The sequence below is a fragment of the Squalius cephalus genome, assembly GCF_949319135.1.
Source record: "Squalius cephalus genome assembly, chromosome: 8".
NCBI lineage: Eukaryota > Metazoa > Chordata > Actinopteri > Cypriniformes > Leuciscidae > Squalius > Squalius cephalus.
Window position 1 is genome coordinate 30,886,546 of NC_137129.1, and position 25,323 is coordinate 30,911,868.

At 36.6% G+C, this 25,323-nt stretch overlaps 2 protein-coding genes across 4 annotated transcripts in view; one reads left to right on the forward strand and one right to left on the reverse strand.

The window, feature by feature from the left end:
* Nucleotides 1-25,323, reverse strand: part of satb1a (SATB homeobox 1a) — a 237,216-nt gene that overhangs the window by 52,907 nt on the left and 158,986 nt on the right. The gene's annotated exons all lie outside the window — the stretch shown is intronic.
* kcnh8 (potassium voltage-gated channel, subfamily H (eag-related), member 8) overlaps nucleotides 1-25,323 on the forward strand; it is a 74,517-nt gene that overhangs the window by 37,886 nt on the left and 11,308 nt on the right. For all 3 annotated transcript variants that reach the window (XM_079878491.1, XM_079878492.1, XM_079878490.1), the window contains 8 exons: nucleotides 1,925-2,129; nucleotides 6,551-6,766; nucleotides 10,797-10,996; nucleotides 12,776-13,025; nucleotides 15,672-15,886; nucleotides 20,547-20,788; nucleotides 22,095-22,210; nucleotides 22,791-22,846. In XM_079878491.1, the coding sequence (XP_079734617.1) occupies nucleotides 1,925-2,129; nucleotides 6,551-6,766; nucleotides 10,797-10,996; nucleotides 12,776-13,025; nucleotides 15,672-15,886; nucleotides 20,547-20,788; nucleotides 22,095-22,210; nucleotides 22,791-22,846 (1,500 nt within the window). The remainder of the gene's footprint in view (nucleotides 1-1,924; nucleotides 2,130-6,550; nucleotides 6,767-10,796; nucleotides 10,997-12,775; nucleotides 13,026-15,671; nucleotides 15,887-20,546; nucleotides 20,789-22,094; nucleotides 22,211-22,790; nucleotides 22,847-25,323) is intronic.

The following is a 25,323-nucleotide window of genomic DNA, read 5'->3' on the forward strand; positions in this document are numbered from 1 at the left end:
ATTGCTGGCTAGTTAGTTACTGCCTGAAGCTCTAGACAAACTGGTCTAATAGCAGTGTACGCATCTGTTACTGACCTGATAGTGTGCATGTGTGAAAGTTTGTGATCAGGTTAATACAGAGTGTTATTTTTATGTAGTCACAGTCACACTGAATATATATAGTTATAGAATATATATGGGCTATTTAAAACACTCTCACTTGCTCATTCACTTTAAACCTCCTTTAATACATAAAACAGTATTAATACATAAAACATAAAAATACATGCTGAATATATAGAATAACATGTCTGCAGGGTCTAACAGTAAGTTTTAGCATAAATATTTCAGTAACACTATTTATTTTTACTGTGTAAATTGTAAATTAATGAGAAATTCTGATGAACTACATGTACTTAAAAGTACTTCTTAAATTGCATATTACTTGTACTTACATGTCATAGTTAATATTGTTGTAGTCATTAATATTAGTAAATTAATCTGTGTAACAGGGACATAGAAAAATACAGCTTGTGATTTTTACTGACCATGAAACTTGAACATGAAAAAAACGTTTTATTCATCCAAATGGAAATGGAATGTTTTTCTTGCATATTTGTGACATACTGTACAGTTGATCATATTTTATATAGATATATTTATATATTTTACATCATCTTTATGCAAGATCTTCACAAAAATGTGAAGATGTTGTGATTTTGTTCCCAATATTTTCATTTTAGTGTCACTGCCTTGAGTTCTAAGAGATAAACTCTTAGATAACCATCTGATGGTAAATTTTGCACTGATGTTATTGTAAACACTATAAAAATGTTGCAAGCTTTGATAGATTTTTCCTTAAGTTGACAGTGTGTGCGCATTTGATTTGCTCGCATCACTTACATCATCTGCGGTCAGACTGTTGTTTTTAGAATTTGAAACTATCAGAAGATTCCTGATGAATTTAGCTAGTGCTCTTAAAGTAGATAACATAAAATTAAATGCAGCATACAGTACCAGTCAAAAGTTTGGTCAACATTTAAAAAGAAAATATTATTTAGAAAGGAACTTACTACTCGAAGAATCCTGAAAATGTATCACAGTTTCCACAAAAATATTAAGTAGCACAAGAGTTTTCGACATTGATAATAATAAGAAATATTTTTGAATTCTGAAGGATCATGTGACACTGAAGACTGGAGTGATGGCTGCTGAAAATTCATCACAGGAACAAATTACATTTTAAAATATATTGATATAGAAAAGTTAATTGTATTTCATAATAATATTACTGCTTTTACTCTATTTTTGATCAAATAATTGCAGCCTTGGTGAGCATAAGCGACTTCTTTAAAAGCATTAAGTGGAAGGTAACTTTTATGCCATTTTTAACCTTAATGATACATTTGTCTGTTTTCTGACAGTATGACAGTGACGGAGAGCACAGTCAGAGCTCCAGAGAACAGAAAGATAATGATTGTCATACTGAAAAACATATACTTAGGCAGACTGTTTTGTTCACAATTTTTTTGTATGTTTATGCTCATCATATCCCACAACTGCAGTCTATTTCTTGTGATTTATTGTCTTGTTTATTAGTGGGCGGTATTATTTCTATTCACCTGAGAACATGCAGTTATTGTACGTTTCCCGTCTGTATTTACTTTCTAAAAAGCACCATTGTATGAACATGCTTTTTTACTGTGGTTATACTATAGTTTTACTATACCATAGTACCACCACAGTACTTTTAAAGATTTGTTGATGGAATCTAAGGACTTCTACCCCGTTGTCTGGTTTAATTAGGTTTTAACTGATTTTGGATGCACCACACTATATATATCATTTAACAAGACAGGCACCTGCCCTTCTCAGCCCTCAAATGCACTTGCATGCAGAGCAAATCCTCGACAGTTAATGTGAGTTCCCCTTTCCCCTCTGCCAGGTGTCAGTGGTTCATCTGTTAAAGACCGTGCGCCTGCTGAGACTCCTGCGCCTGCTGCAGAAAATGGACCGTTACTCCCAGCACAGTACGGTGGTGCTGACCCTGCTCATGTCCATGTTTGCACTGCTGGCTCACTGGATGGCCTGCATCTGGTACATCATCGGCAAGAAGGAGGTGGAGAGCAACGCGGACACCTGGGATATAGGTGAGACTGGCACACAAAATTTACTCTTTGACTCACAGACAGAATGAAAGTGTATATATGTGAGAGAAAACCAACCTAGTCTCCCTGGAAAACATGCTTCTACAGTACCTACATTTTTGCAAAACACCAAAAATGACCTATACATACGATTGTGTGGTGTTTTTAATATGCTTTAAGACAAACCATGTGCAAATTCATGTCAACACAATTGCTAAGTATTTTCTCCTTATCTGCAGTGAAAAAAGACAGTCTCAAATATTTTGAGAAATCACAGGTGTTCATTACGCCACAAACTACCTTAAACAATCACATCAACGTGCGGGCGGGCGGGCTTTAGCATATCATCATTACTAAATGCTGCGGAGCATTTGCTGTCAAAATGCTGTCTCAAGAGAAGCCAGGTTATCCCGGTATATTTTTCAGTTGATATGAAAAATCAGGTACATTTAGCAATATAGCGGGTGAATTATGTGTATGATGTATATTCCGATGTTATGAATATGAACTATATGCCTTTCTCCACTGCCATTCTAAGTGATTTTTAGAAGGCAGCTCTGAGATGGTGAACGGGAACATGGTTTGTGTAACATTAGCAACACATTATTAACTGTTTGATAACTTAGTCAAGCAAAGGGCTAATCATATTAATTACCATTATGTGTCTGACGTTGTAGAGTGATACATAAAACGCATTACCATTCTGATACATCGACTTGTAGACAAGCCTGTATAATTCGCTCTTCCACTTCATCTGAATCATTTTCTGGTTCAAACATAAATGGCTGAATTACACAAGTATTTCCACTTGCCATTGTGCAGCATTTACTACAATAAAGTTGTCAGAGTGGATCTCTGAGCTGGTGTGAGTGGAGGTGGGGCTAATTTGCATATTCATGGCTTTGCGTATACTAAATGAAGCAAGGGTGTAGAGTTACATTCAAGCTATTTTAAGGCATGAATAAAAAACATTTAACAGGAAAAAGTATTTAAATATGGTGATCAAAGATGAGTTTTTAGGGAAAAAATTACTGACTACAGGACAAAAACGCTACTTTTTTCAGCTACAGTAGGTTTATATAACGTAGTAAGAAATACTGCAGAAATTGAATAATCATAGTCTTCAATGTATAAATCAGATATGAACTAATTCTTATTAAGGATACAATAGTGATTCAGTCAAGATCAGTGATTGATTTTCTTTTTGTCTTGATGTTCGATTAACATTAATGAGACAGATAGCAGTTTATACACATATCTGGTTTTCACCCAGTTGTTTACGTTAATTTAACACATAGCCAACTATTTTTACGTGAATACTCCACACGACAGACATTTGGACATTATTGTGCGTATATCTGACCATTCAAGCGCAATAAAACGGAAAAGAGAACTGGATTCACGATCGCATGCTGTCCGAGAGGGGTGCTTTCTGTGTACGCATCTTCTTTTTCACAGCTTATTGCACTCAACATCAAGCATGTCCCACTCTCTATTTTCTCATTAATGCATGTTTCTTTATCACTCAGTACTGTGCTACGTGAATATATTTACGCACCACAAAAAAACTATATAGTAAAATCTCCAACAATAGACATTTTATATTTTGGTCACAATATATACCGTAAGACCGCCCAGCCCTATTTGCATCACATGATCAGCTCCATATGTATGGCTTTTCTGAAGCAGTAAACTTGCTCAGTAGCTCACATCGTACAGCTATGCACTTGCGAGGAAGAGTGCTCGGGTACAAGTCCCATTAAACACTAGTCATGGCACTAAATAAAGAGTTAAAATATACTTGTAGAAGCAAGCTAAAATGGCATGGTTGCTTCAGTGGATGCCTTTTTATCTCATGTTTGCTTTTGCTTTGGTTGGGTTCAATGTAGTGTTTAGTCAAGTTGGTACGTTATTTTCAAATGCAACAGAGCATTGACCTTTTAGCACCACTCACCAAACACTTCTGAACGGCCGCAATGTACAAATGAAGCGATACATGTTTTTGTCCATACAATAAAAGTCAAAAGGGTCCAAAACAACATTATTCTCCACTGACTTTCATTATATAGACAAAAAACTTTTGCTTTAAACATAAGAAAGATTTCAAATAAGTTTTAAACAACATGAGGGTGAGTAAATGATGACAGACTTTTCATTTTGAGATTAACTATCTCTTTAAGTTTTTAATTATTGAACCGAAGCAATCATGCAACAGTGTGTTAATTGATTCAACGCAGTCTGGCTCTCCAGTTTCATTTCAGTTTGTAATGGATTTGTTAAAGCTGCAATATGGACATAATATGAATGGATTTAATCTGATGCGTTCGGAGCAAGACAGAGAGAGAGCGATGAAGACATCAAATGAGAATGGAAAGCAGAATTTATAGTTACAGAAGAAGCGCGATAAGCCTGACACTGTTAGCTGGTGTTATGGACAGTTATAGTGGAGGAGGAAGATAGGAAGAATGCACCAGGGACAGCAAGCAGCCAAGTGAGTGAAAGAGTGAGCGAACGGCAAACAAACCAGTCACCCAGACGTCGTGCCGCGGGCCTCTCTCCATCTTGACTGCAGGAGGGGCTGTAATTAGGCCCAGTGTGCTTCTCTATGGTCTGTAATGACGGATCGCTGTAAAAGTACCAGAGTTCACCGCCCGGTCCCCTATCAGTATTGATGGGAAGTTGCAGCTTCCCCTCGGCATCCAACCACTGACCCCCGGCCTGCTCTGATGGGCTGTTACTATAGCAACGCTGGGCTGGAATCTCCTCTCTGGTACCCGGATTTAGATAGTGTGGTATGTGAGAACTGATGGGTCGCTCCTTATCAGCAAACACAAGGATTGTTTCATAAAGAAGGCAAACTCTGTTTGATGAATTGACTTGGTGTGAATTCCAAACAACTACTGTTAGTGGAGAACTGTTTGGGGGTCGCAAGATGTTCCTTCTGCTTTTCATGTAACCAGTTCATGTACGTAAGTCTGCCTTACAAAAATTTACAAATGTGATATTACCATGTTAAAATGATGTATCAAATTGAAATACTATGGTGTAGAATGAATGTTATTCATGGTGTTTACATTGTACAGTACCTGTCAAAAGTCTGGAAACACTACAGTGTACAACTGTACATGTGTTAATGCAGTTTTGTGGACAATTAATAAGCCCCTTAACAATTAAAGAGCCGCTTATTAATGAACCAAGTCACTCTGAGACCCTGAAAACACTATTTTGCACTTTTCTTGAAGCGTATATGTAGTTAAATCGCAACCTTTGTGATTCGAAAATAGCTCTGGCAACATCACGATTTCTGTTTAATATTGGTATATAGTGTAGCCCTATACTAAACTGTATGTGTGTGTGTCATTCACTGAAATGTAAATTTCGCTGCTGCCAAGTGACTTTGCACAAACTACCTTTTCCCCCTCTGCGACCCACAGTTTGAAAACCCCTGAGGTAAAGAATCTAAGTGCAGCAGTATAGTATTTTATTAACAAAGAACTCAAAATGAAACACTCATAAAAACAGAACTGAACAACCGGGTTAAACACTACGGGAAGTGACCAGGAACAGAAAGAAACACAGAGCTTAAATACACAGACAAACCAATCAACAAATTGAGTCACAGGTTTAAACGATAATCAAACAATGTGTAACCAAGGAAATTAACTGAAAACACTTGAAGCTTAACTAAACTTGTAAAAACCCAACCAAACATACAAAGAACACAGATTATGACACAATGTTGAAAACAGTTGTGCTGCTTAATATGTTTCTTTCAATTTTAAAAGAACAGCATTTATTTGAAATACAAATTTTTTGTAACATTATAAATGTCTTAAGTTTTGTTTCTGATCAATTTAACTCATCCTTGCTGTATAAAAGTATTAATTCTTTCAACAACAAAAAAATCATACTGACCCTAAACACTTTAGAATGGTAGTGCATGTAAAACGTTACATTTAACGTTACAAAAATTAGATTAATAATTAAGAATTGCCCCAAAACTTGGCATTGCTGCCAATGAAATTTGCAGAAAGAGGTTGTATTTAAAAAAATTAATATATATATATAATAAATTCTCTCTGTTCCTATCACAGAGGTCCTTATACAAAGCTATCATGTCTTATAAAATACCACACACATTGTATGGACTACTTTAATGGGTCTTGCCCTGAAACGGGTATGCTATTCGTTGTATGCAAAACAAAATAGCTATTTTTGTGTTCCACGCAAAAAAGAAAGTCATACGGGTAAATAATGACAGAAATTTATTTTTTTAGATAAACCATTTCCTTTAGCTTATGTGTCATTGCAGTGTGAGCTACTTTTCCACCATATGGACACATATGAAACTGATACACAAACACATTTTAGTGTGAGTTTTTTAATTATATCTAACGCTTTCTTCTTTGTCTCGCTCTCTTCAGGTTGGCTTCATGAGCTCGGGAAGCGGTTGGAGTCTCCATACGAGGAGGACATGGGAGCGGTCAACAAAACGCTGAGCAGTGGACCGTCTTTGCGGAGCATCTACATTGCAGCGCTGTACTTCACCCTCAGCAGCCTGACCAGCGTGGGCTTTGGAAACGTCTCTGCCAACACAGACGCAGAGAAGATCTTCTCCATCTGCACCATGCTTATCGGAGGTGTGTGTGTGTCTTTGCAGAAAGGTTGAAGTTTAGGAGATATTTTTAAATATATTTGGAGGTAGAACAAATTTGGATTATCATTAGGATCCAAAAAGTGGAGGCTGTATGTCTGCTGCTTATTTAGAAACTAAAAATGAGTTTGAATACATGTTTGTGCAAGACAATAGAGAAATATTGAAAAAGGTTGTAGATATTAAGTATTAAAGTGTATATAAAATAAAGTGTATATAAAAAGATTTGTATAAAAGTGTATATTTACAAAAAGTAAATAAAAATGTCAATTAAAAACATACAATAATACACAACAAACAACAACATCAATGTCTGCATAACCACATGCGTTTACACACTGTATGTTTGTCTGTTATTAAATAGGATGATATGAGGTCACGCCAGCTGTTCGCATTCAAAATTCATGGCCTTTATTTTGTGAAATGTCACCATTTGCCATCGGGCAGTTCTGCTCCCTTCCCAATACAATAATACCCAATTACACACCCAAACATGTATGTACACATTCAGTCACCACCTGTGTATTACCAGAGATCTTAGAGAGACAAGAGCCTCTAAAATAAATAAATAGGTTGGATTTTTACAGAAATGGAAAGGATCCATGCTGATCACTTTGTCATCTACAGAATTCAATAACAAAATTTATTTTATACATTTTATAAACCTTTATTTGTTTTTTAAATCAAGCTTGATTTATTTTATTTTATTTTATTTATCATGAACAATGGACATTAATTATTGTTTGCAAGCTGCATGATTAAAAAAAATTTCAAATTTTAACAGAAAACACCATGACTTCTTAGGTCATGTAGGGCTGTAACTAACGATTATTTTGGTAATCAAGTAATCGGTCGATTGTTTTGACGATTAATCTGATATTTTTGGTGGTAATAAAAATAGACCTAAGCAAAAAGACCAAAGCCTTTAAAATGACTTAAAATACATATACCAACTTCTGGCATGAAACTCTTGATGGCGCAGGCTGATAAGATAACTCATTTGGTAGTGATCGCTTTGTTATCTACATAGCTTAGCTTATTGGTTGCTGTTGCATCAGCGGCCAATGAGCAGCGGCTCAACATTCAAATACTGGTAGTGTTGCTGTTCATAATCTGCACTGTGCTCTCAGAAAGCATCTGAAATCAACATCTAAGATAAGTGAACACTCTTTTACTCCATATCTTTGTTTATATTGCGTGGTTTGCTAGTTAATTTCTAAATGAGTGATCATAACAGTTTAATCTAAGCGTTATGTTAAAAGTCTTGTGGAGTGATTTACTAAGCATATAAGCTGCAGCGTTTACGCAATTGTGTTTATGCCGCAGCAAGCGGTCTGTTGTTTTTAATTGCTTTGAGGATATGCTGTCTAAGCTACATATATAAGAAAAGGTTCAAGTGAAACAAGCATTCGCGCTTTCAACGGAGTTACCACGTTTAGCTGCATACTCTAATGACGCGTTCATTTATTTCCAAGGGCAATGTTTTCTTTTTCTATGCTTAATGTGTGCAGTTGATTTCAGCTGCACACAGCATCAAACCACGCTCTGTCTTTAGCATCTCAATCTTATACTCTTATCGATGAGTGAAAAGCTGTTATGTCAATGATACACCAAATGATTTAATTATGATACTTGCTCAGGTGGTTACTGGGTTTTTATCTCTATCAGCTTGCAACGTAAATCTGTTTTTAATGATAACATGTATTGTGCATTTCTATAGCTATGCCATTCAATGTGGTAGCCCAGGCACACATAGCATGTCTTACATGCTCACAGAAATGTCTGTGAATGTATTGGCAGTAGCAAGTCTCAGTACTTGCTCTGCAGCAGCAGCAGCGTAGCAGATATATTTTGCCAAGACCAAATACATTAACAATGCCATATCCATTATCATGTCAATCATTCGAGAGTTGTCATGAGAGAAATATAATGAGGTAAAAATATTTGGTTCAAACAAAATATCTAAAGCAAGTAATCATATGATTTTATAGAACAACACTGTTAAAATACATAATATACATAATCTACACCAGGGGTTCTCAAAGTCTACATTCAAAGGTCCAAATCTGAATTTTCATCAATGACAAAGGTCCGGAACTATTGGTAATTACAAAACTTGTTTTTAATAAACATGTATAACAAATCAACATTCATTTTATGAAAAAATAAGGTAATTTAAAGCATTATTTATTTTATAAAGGTATTTGTAAAGGTAAAAATGCACTGGAAAATTCGATTTAAGGGGGCAAATATTGTCCCTTACTTAAAGAGGTGTGAATGAAGAGTGGGGGTACGCAGAAGGATGTTAAAAGCCTCATGGGGTACATCTCTAAAAAGTTTGAGAACCACTGGGACTGGGTTAAGGAATAGAACAAAATAAACATCAACATCAAAGCACAATACACATAACTTACCAAGGGCAGAAAGTAGGCCTAATATTCAGAGGTCACTTACAAAGTTAGGTTAAAGACACAAACAAAGAGGGATTCAAACAAATAGCATATCAATAACAATGTAGAATTTACAGAATGTGAGCTGAAGAGTAATATTCAGATAAAAAAAAATGTGTTTTTGAAGGAGAGAAGGGTGGATGTTTGACGGATGTCTTGAGGAAGAACATTCCACAACCTCGGAGCCACTAACGTTACGCTAAAAGACTCCCATTAACAGACTATTGAAACTGACTGAATATGACACAGCCCCACCTAAGATATTTTTCACCAGCTGCCACTGTCTCACAAGCAACTTATTTGATGATTCATATTAAGACTTTAGCTGTCATAGTTTTGCCATCCGTACCTCTGTATTTTGTGGATATTGCCGTTCAAAATGACCGTTTTTTGTTTCATAATGCCGTTTTATCATTTCCACTCTTCACAACTCCAAACTGTCTCGTTACAAATCAAACAGAATGGCTCCGTGCTGGATTGGGGCAAAATGAACGCATACCTCTCTGTCCAATCATCTTTGAAAACTGTATTTTCTTCGTCAACTTTACTTTTCCTGGACAATGACATCCTCCACACCCATTCAAATGCTTATTGCGGTGAAGTGTCGCGTTGCGCGGCTCGCGCCCGATTACGTCAATAGTATACGCTCACTGGATGTCATGGCAACTGAATCACGGAGGAAAACCTTAAATATCTCGCCTTCGCTTTAATTTCGGACCATCTCCAAAAAGACATAAAACACTAAACAAATGATTTTGACATGCGTTTATCAAAGTAGGAAATCCAGACTTTTAATCCCTTACACGCAATTACTGCTGTTGAAATACGAAATGGAGGCGGGTCCGGATTGAATTCCCTCCGGGTCCGGATCCGGACCGGAGTCCGGACTTTGAGAAGTGCACAATAATATTCTACACAATTCTACACAATAATACTATGTACATTGTGTATTGTAACAATGCCTGCAGAGGGTGGCAACGGTCTGATGATTGTTGTTGTTACGCATACAACTTGATCAAATCCTTGTTTAATATCGGCCAAACAACATTACGTTCAAATGTTCACTTCGTAATTTGTAATTCAAATAACATAGAAGCCTATGGAGTAGTGAGACAGCTCTCAGATTTAATCAAAATATCTTAATTTGTATTCCAAAGATGAACGAAAGTCTTACGGGGTTGGAACAACATGAGGGTGAGTAATTACTGACAGAATTTTCATTTTTGGGTGAACTATCCCTTTAAATCTTCAGCACATATGTTTACTTAACCGAATCGCAGCCTTTGTGAATTCACAATAGCACTATTCTATAGTATGGTTTTTAAATGGTTTTAATACATCGTGCAGCCTTAGAAAACGGTCTAATAATGTGGGTCATGGATTCTCGTCCGTGGAACGTGCCACTTCCAGTATTTACTTGAAATTTACTTGGTATTACTCGACAAATTGCAATCGAGGATTTTATTTTAAAAAAAGGTTACTCTAATTTAACCTAGGAATCATGACAGCCCTACATTCAAGTTTTGTGTACATTCATGCATATGTGTGTCATTGTGTTTTTGGCAGCATTGATGCATGCTCTGGTCTTCGGTAACGTGACGGCCATAATCCAACGCATGTACTCGCGCTGGTCCTCTTACCACACGCGCACTAAAGACCTGAAGGACTTCATCCGTGTGCACCACCTTCCCCAGAGCCTCAAACAGCGAATGCTGGAGTACTTCCAGACCACCTGGTCTGTCAACAACGGCATCGACTCCAACGAGGTAAGCCCCACGCTTCAGAGCGTATTACACAGCACAACTGAATCATTTGATGATGCGGAATTCCTTGCAGCTGGGCTGTGCAAGACGAGCCAACTTTACAAGAATACAATGTGCTTCCCTACTGCACTTCAGTGTTTCATCCAGTGTAACACTGGTACAGAACATTAAACTTTTAAAGTCTCCTCTTCAGGATTTTATTAACTCTTTATTATTAATCTATTGTTTTCACATCATGAAATCACTTTCTGCCTGCTAAAAAATTATAAATGATCTGATAGACTAAACAGTTTGACCAATCTTTTTTTTTTTTACCAATATTCACACGTTAATTGGTTATCTGGTCTTTAACATAAATGGCATCTTTGGTTTAACGTATTGTATAGATAAACTTTTAAAATAACAGATATTCATTATCTAGATAGAAATGTGTAGCTTAACAGTTTGCCTGAAGTAAAGATGATGATGATGACAATAATCTGATAGACCAATATAATACAGGTCCGATTGACCAGTATTCAAACAGTATTTGGTTATCAGTTCTTAAATATTAGGTTACCAATAAATGCCATAATTTGATTATTGTATTGTTTGGATAATTATTTAATGGTAACACTTTATTTTACAGTGTCCTTGTTACATATGTTACATGTACTTACAATAGTATTAACAGTGAATTATGCATAATTACATGCAACTAACCCTCAACCAAACCCTAATCCTACCCTAACTCCATAGTAAGTACATGCACTTAATTAATATTACTCCGTACTTAAATATATAATTACACTGTAACAATGACACTGTAAAATAAAGTGTGACCTATTTAACTTATAAATTAAATGAATTAATTACATCATGAAAAACGTGTAGCCTGAAATAAAGATGATGATGATGATAAAAATAAATCTTTCGTATTTTAGTTTTTATTTTTGTTCATTATTAATATTATATAATATTTACTCTCTATCAGTATTTCATAAAAAACAATAATGACCAATCTCTAATTACCATATTCACATACCATTGTATTTACATAGTACACTACCATGAAAGAAAACCATGGCATCACGTCCAAACCTAAATTTGTATACTATGGTGTACTGTAAGTGATGTACTACTAATGAAGTAACATACTAAAGCCAAGAGCAAAGGAACAGCTAAGGCAAGTATAATTTAGATAGACAGTTGAACACTTGAGGAGGGGACAACTGCATGCGCTCTGTCCTTGAGCCCGGGACTTTATTCCAGAGTCCAGAGAGAAAGTGGGAAAAATGAGATGAAATCCAAACACCTTGCTAAATCACAGATTTATGAATAATAGATGGTGAGGCTGATGGCCGGAGAGCAGGAGACAGAGAGCGAGAGAAAAAGAGGGATGTGTGTGCTGTGAGAGAAGGGGAGAGTGACAGATGCCATTCAGTCAGGCTGAAGGATGGTTGCATATATGGATGGATGAGCAGAGCAGATGAAGGGTGGCAGAGGGCAGGAATGAGGCATGGCCGGAATACTTTCAGGGTGGAAACTTGTGAAGGCGGAAAGCTTAATGATTTTAATGGCAGTTTAATTCATGTAATGTGCTGTTGCGCAAGTTCACATAAAAAAACACAATATCTATTTAACTTACAATGTAATTAACTGTTAACCACACCTTTCTTTTTTTATTTTCCTTTCCTTTTTTCCTTTTCTTTTTCTCTTTTTATTCTCTTTCTTTATTCTTTTTTGCTTGTTCGGTTTCTTATCCCTTTCTCTTTTTTTCTCTTCTTCCAATACACTCCCCAGCTCTTGAGAGACTTTCCAGATGAGTTGCGTTCGGACATCGCAATGCATCTGAACAAAGAGATCCTAGAGCTTTCCGTCTTCTCCTCTCTGAGTCGTGGGTGTCTCCGCTCTCTCTCCTTGCACATAAAGACGACGTTTTGCGCACCGGGCGAGTATCTTCTTCGGCAGGGAGATGCTCTACAGGCCCTTTTCTTTGTCTGCTCTGGCTCCATGGAGGTGCTAAAGGACAGCATGGTGTTAGCCATCCTCGGTCAGTTTACACAAACCCACCAATTACACAGCGAAGCTCAAAATGTTCAGTGTAGTTTAGCATGAAGGGAAAAATTACTGCCTCTCATTAAGTGAAGACTTTAGAGCCCATGTGCAGGCCCGCATTAAGAACACATAGGGCCCTGGGGCTATAGCCAACCCAAGGGCCCCCTTCATAGTAGCCTATCTTGGTGCCACAACGTTTTCTACCGCAGAAATAATTAGTTGAAAGGTTATATCATTAACACAGAGATACAATGTATTGTATCTCTATATAAAATGTGAAAATATTCCAGGCTACAACATTAAAAGCATACATGAATTAAAACCAAATATGATGTCAAAGCAAACAGGTTTCTAGAAACAGCAACAACTTTTGCGCATATGACTGCCTTGCCTTGAGGAGTTTACTTTAATTAGGTTTATCATTAGAATGTCTTCTTTCTGACCCTAGAAGACGAGATTCATCAGGGCTGGACTGGGGCTCAAATTCAGCCCATCCAACCCAAAAGTTTCCCCATTAATGTTTTGCTAAGTCCTTTAAATTGGAATAAACAAATAAATGAATGAATAAATAAAGAACAGAAACAAATAATTAGAAATATTTTTGAATATACTGCAAACATGTTTAACAATTTTAATATTGCATTATAGTGCAAGGCTCTTAATTATTTAATTCATATTTTAAAGTTAAAGTTTATTAGAACTGAACATACTGTATCTACACAGAAGAAAACGTTATAGCTTTTTCTTAATTCATCCAGGCTAAAAAGCTCTTAAATTCTCCTTTGTTGCCCTAATGAAAAGTTACCGTAGTTATTGCTTGGAATCCAGAGTTTCACTGTAAGATCAAGACACAGGCAAAAAAGAAAAGCTCCTCATTGCCATGGTTTTATGGTTTTAATATAACAACAACAACAACAATAATAATATTGCTAATAATAAACTATGGTATTTGTAATGAAAAACATCTTAAACACTATAAATCAACCTCTATAAAAGTTACCTTTTTTGCCCTTATATTACCCAATATTTAATGTAAGGCTAATAATAGTAATATTAACAATAAATACCATAATGTCATATTTCTACAGCTTTAGTAATTGCATGATATTTTTTTTATAGTGGTGGCTCTGTGTGTGTAGAGTGTTGCAGGTATGACGTAAATTTTTTGGCCAAAACGCAAAAACTAGTTAGTATTTTAGCACTTACGGTTCCATTGTCCCGAAGTCAGTGGGTTTTTTAATAGGTTTTTGGTTAAATGGTAACCAAGATCAAGATACGTTCACGTTTTATTCTACGAGATAAAATATTTTTTTTAAGCTGTCTTGAAAAAGGCTAAATGGGACTACAGAGACTGTCTGGGACATTAAACATTATCACGCTGAACAGATAAACTCAGTTCGCTTTTACAGCCTCGTTATGCTTATAATCGTGCTCTTATAAACTATTCTAACTCAAACTTTCTGGGAAAATGTTTTTAGATAAAAACTGAAAGTTGTCGGAAGCTTAGTGATGGTAATGTTGAATTTGTGGGACCGTGGTGTAGTTCGTTTATAGCCTACCTTTAGCTTTTTACTTCTGGCGACTGCATTTAGGCTTCAAAATTAAGTATCATAAACTTTTGTTGATCACAGAGCTTGTTTTTTTTGTAATAATCCAAAAGCCTATGAAAAAATCCTACTGTGTTTCATCACTTGGCTTTTGGTCTTTGTTTCCTAGGTGCTCCACTAAATAACAGCGCTTAATATGCAGGGGCATGATGGGGTATTGGCGATCGACCCACTGGAAAAAGTTTTGGTGCTCCCGATGGCCAGTCAATCTACTCCACAGCCAATCATGGGCCCCCTCCTATAGCTCGGGCCCTGTGGCTTCAGCCCCGCCTAGCCCTATTGTTAATGCGGCCCTGCCCATGTGTTCCTACAGTCGCCAACAAAAACTGCTCTCTGTGATTGGTCTCTCTCTCTGTGAGGCTTCACACACACAGCAGGCTCATAGGACAGTGGAACTAATGTGTGAAAAAATAAAATCCTCATCATCCTGTTAGGTCCTGCCTGTGTGTGTGTGTGTGTGTGTGTGTGTGTGTGTGTGTGTGTGTGTGTGTGTGTGTGTGTGTGTGTTAATATCACCTTATGAGTTCTGACAGGAAAGGAACACATACTATCTTTCTCATCTTTACCTCACACTCTCTCTCTCCACCCTGCTGACAAAGGAAGGTCTCTCTGACATTGAGTTCTCAAGAAGGTTCTGTTTTTTGTTTTTGTGTGTTTACATGCGTGTGTGTGCTTTTTATACAGTATGTTTCCGTGCTGCTAATAGAGCTGTTTGTCGTCCCACAGTGCTAAAGTGCTCAACAAATTAGCATTTTAGAGCCACGATTTCCCTTGGTAGTTTCTAATGGGTTTTAAGAATTGTGGTTTTCGATTTATGTGTAAAATACAGTCTCTGGTTAACACAATACTTGAAGACAATTTTATGTTTTTGTTCTATTAAATACATTCCTCATAGAACCCATGCTGGATTAGCTTGCCACTTTAGCCTACATATTGACACACTGACTGAACACTCCTGTAATTCCTCCTGACAAAATATTCACGTGTTTTTGCATCCTCCTCTTTGTTCATGTGCTCCTGTGTGACACGTCCAGGTAAAGGCGACTTGATTGGTGCCAACATGTCAGTTGATGACCGCGTCATAAAGACAAACGCTGACGTGAAGGCACTGACGTACTGTGACCTGCAGTGCATCAATCTAAGGGGTCTGTATGAGGTGCTTGACCTGTATCCTGAATACTCCCATCGTTTTGTACAGGACATCACGCACGACCTCACCTATAACCTGAGAGAGGGACAAGAGAGCCACGTAAGACATCACATGACCACTGTTATACTAAAATTTTTTTTAACTGATTCATTCTTTTTTTTTTTTCGGTTGCCTAAACCCTTAATTCATCTTTGTAGTAGTTAAAGGCTGACCTGATCCTCACCTTTTTTGATTTCACGGACCCAAGATTTATAGACAGACAGACAGACTGATTGATTGCTTGTTTATATGTGTTTGAAAGTACACTACCGTGCAAAAGTTTGGGGTGAGTTCAAGATTTTAATGGGGTAAGTTAAAGAAATTATATACAAAATTACAGTAAAAACAGTAATATTGTGAAATATTTATCCATTTAATTATTTATTCCTGTAATGGCAAGGCTGAATTTTCAGCATCATTACTCCAGTCTTCAGTGTTATTTATATTTCTTATTATTATCAATGTTAAAAACAATTGTGCTGCTTATTATTTAGTGGGAAACTTGATATTTTTTCAGGATTCTTTGGTGAACAGAAAGCTCAAAAGAACAGCTTTTACTTGAAATGGAAATCTTTTGTAACATTATAAATGTCTTTATTGTCACTTTGGATCAATTTAATGTATTCTTGCTGAATACACTATTCATTTCTTAAGAAAAAAATCTTACTGACCACAAACTTTTGAATGGTTTGAAAATATGTGTCATTTTCCAGGTCAAATCCAGGATGTCCACTAAGTCCATGGACACACAGGTGTGTCTTCTCCTAAGCTGTCAATCATTCCACACTTATCCACTAACAGTGCTGTGTTGACTATAATAGCTTGGGGCTCATTTCCCTAACAATGATCTACCTCCCGCCTCATTTGCCTAATGAGGGAAGCTAAAAACACTACAGCTCTGAAACAGCAGGGAGAGAGAACGAAAAATTGATGATGATCATCTTCCCCATTCCCTGTCCTTCCATGCCTGAAGCAGTAATCAGGGAGGGAGCGGCGCTAGAGGAAGGGGAACAGCGCGTTTAGGGGCGAGGGAGGGGTAAAAGGAGGGAGGGGTAGGGGGTGGGGGGGGGGGGGGGGGGGTTGGTTATTGAAGTGCCGGATGACTGACTGCTTTAGGAAACTGCCTCTCTTTCAATTACAGTGTGAGGGAGCCTCAATTATTCAACAGGGAAAATGACCAAATTATTATACGAAAAGTGTAATTAATCAGATATATATAGAACAAGAGAGGGAGCGCAAGATTAAAAGAGAGATAGATGGGGAATACCCCTCACGTTTATTCCTTCTCTTTGCTGTGTTTTACCTCTTGACTTTTCCGACACCTTTCAGTGGACTGACATTTAAAGTGTTCTATAAATGGAGATTGTTATTTCCAGCCAACGTCGTTGCAGTTTCACTGTGTAATTGGCAATGCGTGTAAGAACCGTGAGGTGTAAAGCACAGCAAAACCCATTACAATGACTATTATTGTGCAGATTCAATCAAGCCTTTAGGGTACGTTCTGTGACATAATCACTCCAAGATCATTATATTATCAAAGGCCAGCTGTTCTAAATGCGTTAAGGTCAAGTCTTCCCGGTTTATTACTAGCAAGCAAGGTCAAAGTTCAAGTTATAAGACCACTACCATTACATGAGTTTTACCTAAGGACATTCACTTTGATGTGTTTCTGCTGTTTCATAGCTTTTGTCTAATTGGTCCTTGAGGGAAAGTGTGTAGTTTGTTTTAGGAGTGTGTGTGTGTATGTGTTTCTTTTTTATTTATTTTGGGCTTTAATTTTTATCCGTTTATTTTCTTACAGTTTTTTTATTCATCAATTAATAATCTTGCCGATTTATATTCAGTGATCATAAAATATGACTGTTAATGCTGACCTTTTTTGTGAATCAGCTGTAGCCAATAATCAATTTAAGATATATTTAATGGTAATAATGATACTACATTATGCTTATAATGATTCCAATTTATAATAATAATAATTTACAATATTTATAATAATAGAAATCATTCGAATATGCTGATTTGATGCTCAAGAAACATTTCATATTATTATCAATGTTGAAAAAAATATTTACTGCTCAATTTTTTTGTGGAAACTGATACACCACAATTCAAAAGTTTGGGATAAGTAAAAGTAAAGGTAACAGTAAAGACATTGATAATGTTACAAAAGTGAATATTTTAATATTTTCCACAAATATTAAAGGTATAGTCCACCCAAAAATGAAAATTAGTCCATGATTTAGTCACCCTCAAGTCCTCCTAGGTGTATATGACATTCTTCTTTCAGACGAATACAATCAGAGTTATATTAAAAAACAAATGCATGGCTTCACTTCAGAAGGCCTTTATTAACCCCCTGGAGTAAAAGTGGAGCACTTTTATCATGGATGGATGCACTTTTTTGGGCTTCAAATTTTTTCCAGCCATTCACTCCCATTATAAAGCTTGGAAGAGCCAGGACATTTTTTAACATAACTGATTGTATTCGTCTAAAAGATGAATGTCATATACACCTAGGAGGACTTGAGGGTGACTAAATCATGGACTAATTTTCATTTTTGGGTGAACCCTTTAATGCAATGCTAATCAACATAGCTTGTATCATAGATAGAATTTAATAAAATAATATATTCTCACTCTGTGTTAAGAAGCAACATGAAACCACAGAAGTAATTTAAAACACGACTGACATGTATTGTGATTTTGGAGCGAAACATGATATTAAGCTCATAAATTGTAGTGTTTGACGGTATGCTAAGCAAACATATTAGCTTTCCCTGTTGTCAAGAGCGAATGTTTTATTACTAATTTTGAAAAGTAAGTCGAGGTAAGATCATTTGAATGTTTTCATTTGAATCATTTCATAATTGAAAGCAATGTTAAGTGAGAGGTCTGATAAAAAAAAAAGAGAGATTTACAACAGTATGAATAAAAAAGTGCCTGTAAAAAATGTTTTTAAAAATAAGTGGGGTATGGTTAACATGTTAAATTAAATTCTCTTTTTTTTTTTTTCGTTCTACCGAAAATGTGCTGGGAGCCCACTATAGTAACAAACTACACTTTTACATGCATCTGATTGACAGATAAATCATGCAATCTTATTTCACTGCTGTTGAGGTTTTTTCAGCTTTGTACAAAGTTTGCTTTGTACATTTAGTTTAACTGTATTGTTAAAGAGGGCGAGCTTTACCATTCAATTGAACTGTGTCCATGTTTTTAAGACACTTAAATTGTTCTTGCTCCGTCCATGCAATAACTGCGTCCATGTTATGAGCTGAGTTTTTTATTTACTTCAACTGCTCAGTGCTCTGGTATTATCAATGGGATGACATTTCATCCCATTTCAGGAGTTGCCATAATTAAAATTTAAAATCAGAATATGAGCATAGCTCACTTACATTCACTGAAATATTGAAATGTTAGCGATACTGATTCAAAACACGAGCGCCAGTGATTGAATGTCAAAGCGCGGTTTGAACGCCCCACCCCCCAGCTGAACTGAAAGTTTTGATTGGTTTTGCACTCGAGTCAGACCTGTCTGTTATTGGCTGAAGCGCATCAGACCTGTCTGTGATTGGCTGAAGCACAGGGCTCCATCACAGAAGTTTGAAAAGTGTCTGTCAAATGTCAGCTTGCACTGTTGCTCCGTTCGTCAGCACCTTTGTGAAAAATGAATGTAGAGAAGTTGAATACTTTATTTTCATTCAACTCAAGTAAAAGTAAAAGTACCACAATTTAATTATGCTCAAGAAAGTAGAAAAAAAATTGTAATTAGTTACTTTCCACCTCTGTTTGAAAGGGCTTTTTCATTTGTCAAAAATAGTATTATTATTATTTTGTTATTAAAAAACAAACGAGCAAGCTCAGTCGAAGTGAGAAAAGTAACGCAAAAGTAACAAAATGCTTTACTTTCCATAAAAAGTAACTAATTTTTTAGGGAGTAACACAAAATTGTAATGCATTACTTTTAAAAGTAACTTTACCCAACACTAGAGTTTTCTGCCTGGAACGTTCATGTCACAATATTCCTCATTTAAATAATTCCCACCCAAAGCATATGCAAAAAATGGGCGAGGCCTATTTGAGTTGAGTTGAGTTAGTAGTGTGTTGAAACTTGCGGTTGTGGTAAGGGGCGTGACATTTCAGAAACGTGCTCAAAGCAGTTGACCAATCACAACACACTGGTCCAGCCAACCAATCAGAGAATACTGTGCTTTTCGGAAGAAGGGGCTTCATAGAGACAGGAACTAAACAGAGCGTTACTGACAGACTGGGAAGAAAGGTTCTGCAACAACGGTCATTTTTTGAAAAAACAAGAATGATTGCCAATTCTATTTGACCCCAAAAACAAATCAAGTCTCTGTAAAAGGGCATAATATGTCCCCTTTTGAATGTGTTCTTTCTAAATAAACTTGCTTTGCCTTTTGAAAGTGAGCATTTAGATAATTATTTACTGGTTCAGTGATTAAGGAGAAGATGGCAAGGAAAATGTGGGACCTACATAAAAATAATTTTAATGCCACATATGACTGCTTAAGAAGAAATTCTCTTAGGATTAAGCAAGTTTTGTCACATTAACTAGATGTCCTTTCATCTACTCGTTTCATTGTTAATAATGGAAAGTCATTCTATTTCTCGTTGAGTCATCCAGGGTTAGTCATCCAACTTTCATCTGGCCTCACATGACCTCAGCGCAATCTCTTCTGTCCAATCACAGATGGAGGGGAGGGGAAATGGAGATGTGATCCAGTGCTATCCATCAATAGCTGAGCATCAAGACGAGGGAGATGATGATGATGATGATGATGATGATGATGATGAAGATGATCAGATACATTATCTCAGTGGTGGAACCAAGCAGAAAACGTACGTGCAGAAAAATGATCACCAAACCAACAAAAAGCTCCAGTTTCAGCATACTACTGTTACAAAGCCTGACCTCGCAAATCTCAGCCCAAGGTGTGTACACATCTACAAATGCATGTATTTAAACAGCATTTTAACCCTCTGGTGTTTTTGTGGTCCTTGAGATGTTTTGACATACCCTGACATTTGTGCTTTTTACAGTTGCTTATAAACATATTAATGGCAATGGTGTTATTACACTCTATTTAGCACAAACACGGCTACTATAATATGTGAGCAACATGTTTGTACATGTTTGTATTTTTGAGAGAATAATGTTTATGCATGGTTATTCAAAAAATAAAAATGACTAATGGTGTTTTTGCTTCAAAATGATCTGAAAATCATCCTGCCTAATCATTCACATAAAACAATGCATTGATTTAAATTTTGCTATACACTTTTTGTTTGGAAAGGCAATATGCGTGGGGGCTTTTTTAAAATTTTGCTATTTTATTAAAAAGTTTTCACATGTAAATCAACAATTACAATTTTAACAATATTTTAAGTGTAATCTTTCTTTTTAAAAAGTATTCATTTTATCAATTGAATTTTCAATTGAATGAACGGCACAGATGCGCGCTGTTGTTTACTACAGCTGTAAAACAGTCTTTTTGCGGTTTACAGACACTATTCCACATTGTGATTAGAACAAAGCACTTAAGAATAAAGAACTTACTATTCACACTCCGTTGCTCCTCGAAGTGAAACTAAACCAGCACTTCTGAGGTAAATTTTCCAGGATTATTATTAATAGTATTATTCCTCACAGCGTCGCGAGACGACACAAGTAAATGAATCGGACTAAACTTGATGATTTTTATCGAGTTGATGTGGGCGTTCACAAGTTTGCATGGATCGCCTCAGATCATTTGCGTTTGAATAGTGCGTGCTCTCCGTGGGCGTGTTCACATTAGCAGATAATGAGCTGTAATTAGAACGACTGACATATCTCTCTTTTCATACAGATTACATAAACAGAAATGATTTGTTTTCGTTTTGACTTAGATCATTTAAAAGTACACACTTAAATGATTATAAAGATATATAGCTCATGCCTGGGTGAATAGTATTCGCTGAGTTTTGTTTAAGTTTATAGATGTGCTCCAGAAAAAAAGTTCACGGAGACGAAGAGGCAGAAAGCATACCGTTTATTTTCTTTATTTTACAAAAGCACAATGTTTTGTTTAGATTGTAAGTGGAGACATAAAAAAGTAGACATTTTACAGTTTGTTTTTTCATATTTCTTAAGTCTGTATGACCATAAATGACTTAGTATTTTAAGTCTATTTAGCTGCTTTGTGGAAAAAAACGAGCATAGTGAAAATAGTAAAGTGGATTTCTGTTTGTTTGTGTTCAGGGTTGTGGACGGCACAGAGGACAGTGATGGTACAGAAAGTTCCCACACGTTTATATTTTCCTCTGGTCATCAGCACACCGTCAGTGGTGCAACTAATACCACTGCCACCACAGCAGGTGTGTGAGTGAATGAGTGTGTGTATATGTGTGTGTACTGGCTGATGTTGTTGTTGCGGTGTCTTTCGTCTTAGATGCCAATATTGCAAGCTTGACCCACAATGAAGGATAACACCATTTCCAGTATTTGCTATTGCTTATCTTTTCACCTTAAAGAAATATGTCACCCAAAACTCGTGTTGTTTCAGATCTGACACAGATGTCCAAGCTGTTCTTTCCTTCTTAAATTTTATTCACGTTCAAGGATATTCATATTCGATCCTGTAAAACTGAAGACTTCTGCTCTCAATTTTTTTTTCTGTTATTTCCGAGTTATTTCTTTATCATTTTTAGACCTTGTTCATTTGATTCACTGTCTATATTCATATAAAAAAGCAGCTTAGACATTCTGCAAAATACCTTCTTTTTTTGTTTCATGCGAGAAAGAAAATCATACCTGTTTTGAAAGACATGAGAGTGAGTAAATGGTGACAGAATTTTCATTTTTGGGGTGAACTCTTCCTTGAAGTCTTTGTAATGAGTTTTCACTGGATTTTCTGTCATTGTGAGGCAGTTGGACATAATTGTTTTTCCTGTGCAGATTTAGCAGCTAAATCGGAGGACACCAGAGGACAGCTTCGCTACCTTAACCAAGAGGTAAATGATTTTTCTATTTAATCTCTGGCAGTCATATTTTGTCTTTTTTTTCTTTTCTTTTTGCTGTGTAATTTAATGGTAGGTCTGCACTTAAATTTTATTTAGATAGTCTTCCCATGAACTGTGGGTTTTAAGGCTGATAACCCTGCGCTAAATGTGAGTACTGACAGATCGAAACCAGCACAGCTCAGGTGAGCTCCTGGTGCCAGGTATTCACAAGCCATATGGCAGGCTGCTGTGAGAGAGGAGAAGGGGATGTTATTCATACACTAAAGGACATAAAACTCATTAGAAGAGGAAAGTGGGGCTGGCCCCATGATGGTGAATGAGAATATTCCAACATTCCAGAGTCCCACAATGCCCTTGAACCCACCACATGTGGTTTCCCATGTATTGCACATGTATATGATTCTGTGTAATTTATTGGCAGTTTGTAACAATGTTTTTGTGATTTTTATTTACACAGCTGGGTCAACAGGGTCAGAGAGTGAGGGGCAAAAAAAAAAACCTTTGTCCATTGTTAATGTTAGTTCATGTTAGTTCTTATAGACCCTTTTACAGTTGGTAAACATGGTGACGTATTTGTGTGGGTGGGGCTTAGCTGGAGGCAGAAAGATCCCTCTGGCCGCTTCACTAACGCTAGTTTGTTAGCTTGTTTTTTAGCTTGTTTTTTTAACAATGACTGGAGAAAATCCAATTTTATCTTAATGTGCAAGGTCACTCACTGTCCAGGATCGCGATTGTTATTTGCAAAAGTTAATTTTAATGGACGGAACCAGATTGTCTGACCCGTACACTATCACTTAATGGATGGATGATCTGACAGGATTAACGTTAACGCTACCTCCGGTTGAGTGGCCTGACTTCTACACCTACCCGATAGAGAAACCGAGGGTAAAGAGAAACTGAGGGCATATACATATTTAGATGCCTATAACTATGTGCTGAATGGTCATGTAAAGACTTGTGTGGTACGATCCGCAGTTCTGCCTAGCCAGCGCCAAGAAGACGACAATGTAAAGAGTGACACTATGGTGCAATTTTAAAGATGTGGATATTTTCTAGAAATAAAAATTCCAGATACAGCATACTCATTTTTCATCGATTCTTGCACCCAACAACACAACAAGATAACATTTAATAATAAAAATAATCATTTAAGCTCCTTATTATGTAGCCGAATCTGTGCTGGTTTGTATTGGCCGCCTCCAGTTTTCCGTTTGTTTTGCCTCCAGCTAGCGCCGTGACGTAACTGTGAAGTCGGCGCAAAAGGGGTCTATTGATGCTATTATTATTAACTTTATTTTTATAGCCTATAAAAATTGGCTTTTTTAGAAATTTACATAAGCCAAAATGCTTTAAAAAGGCTTTAAAAGTATTGTTAGTTAATGCTAACTATTGTGTAGGATAGTGTTAATGGCTACACAACCTCATTAAAGTGTTCCAGGTGGGGCGGGGAATCTCTAGGCACCTCACAATTCGATTCGATTACGATTCAGAGGACTGCGATGCTAAAACGATTATCGATGCATATTTTTTTGTGTGACTACTTAGTACTTTTAAAGCAAAGTATTTATAATGACCCATAAAGAATTTACTTCCAGTACTTCCTATATTAATGTTATTAATAAAACAAATGGAAGTGATTTGGCAAGTCAACTGTAAGGTTACATTTGCCAGCATATGTCCCAACATTGCAAAGAACCAACAGGAAAAGAATTGTGTGCCTGTACTAGCAGCATACTTGTAGTCAATGAAGACAAACATCAGCATATTCTAAATCTCCAACATAAAATAATAGACTTCTATCCAACATCCTCCTGTTATGTGCAATTAGCAATATAATCCTTCAGACAAAAATAAATAAACATTTTGCTGTAGCAAAATCACAAACAGCTTTCATACAAAAATATAGGATTATGTACCAGCAGCTTTCATACAAAAATAATGCTTGTGGACTTACGCATATTCTGAATAATTAGTAACATACAAAGCTGCTCTTATACATAAATAAATAATAAAGAGTCTAAGATTTATGACTTGAAATTGTTGCTGTTGACAACAACCAAAAACAGCTTATACAAAAGAAGTAAATGAACATCTGCAGAGAGCACAGTCAAAATGTAACTTTTTGTGACTGGTATTGCACTGATACACACTGTGACTGTGGAGGGTAGTACAGTAAACCTACGTATAACGTACGGATAACAGATCTGTTTACAGCATATTGATGAGAAAACGTCTTGGTTACGTATGTAACCCTAGTTCCCTGAATAGGGAACGAGATGCTGCGTCGGAACGCTGCGGGAACGCCCCTGCGTGAGTGCGTCATGAAGCACGTATGGAATCAGTCCAATGGCGAGATGGAACGTCATAGGCGGGTGACGTCATCGACCAGGAAACTATAAAGCACCCCAGAATCACAAACGCGCTAGCTTCTGATAGGCTGAAGCAAGTCGATCACGGGAATGCCGGGA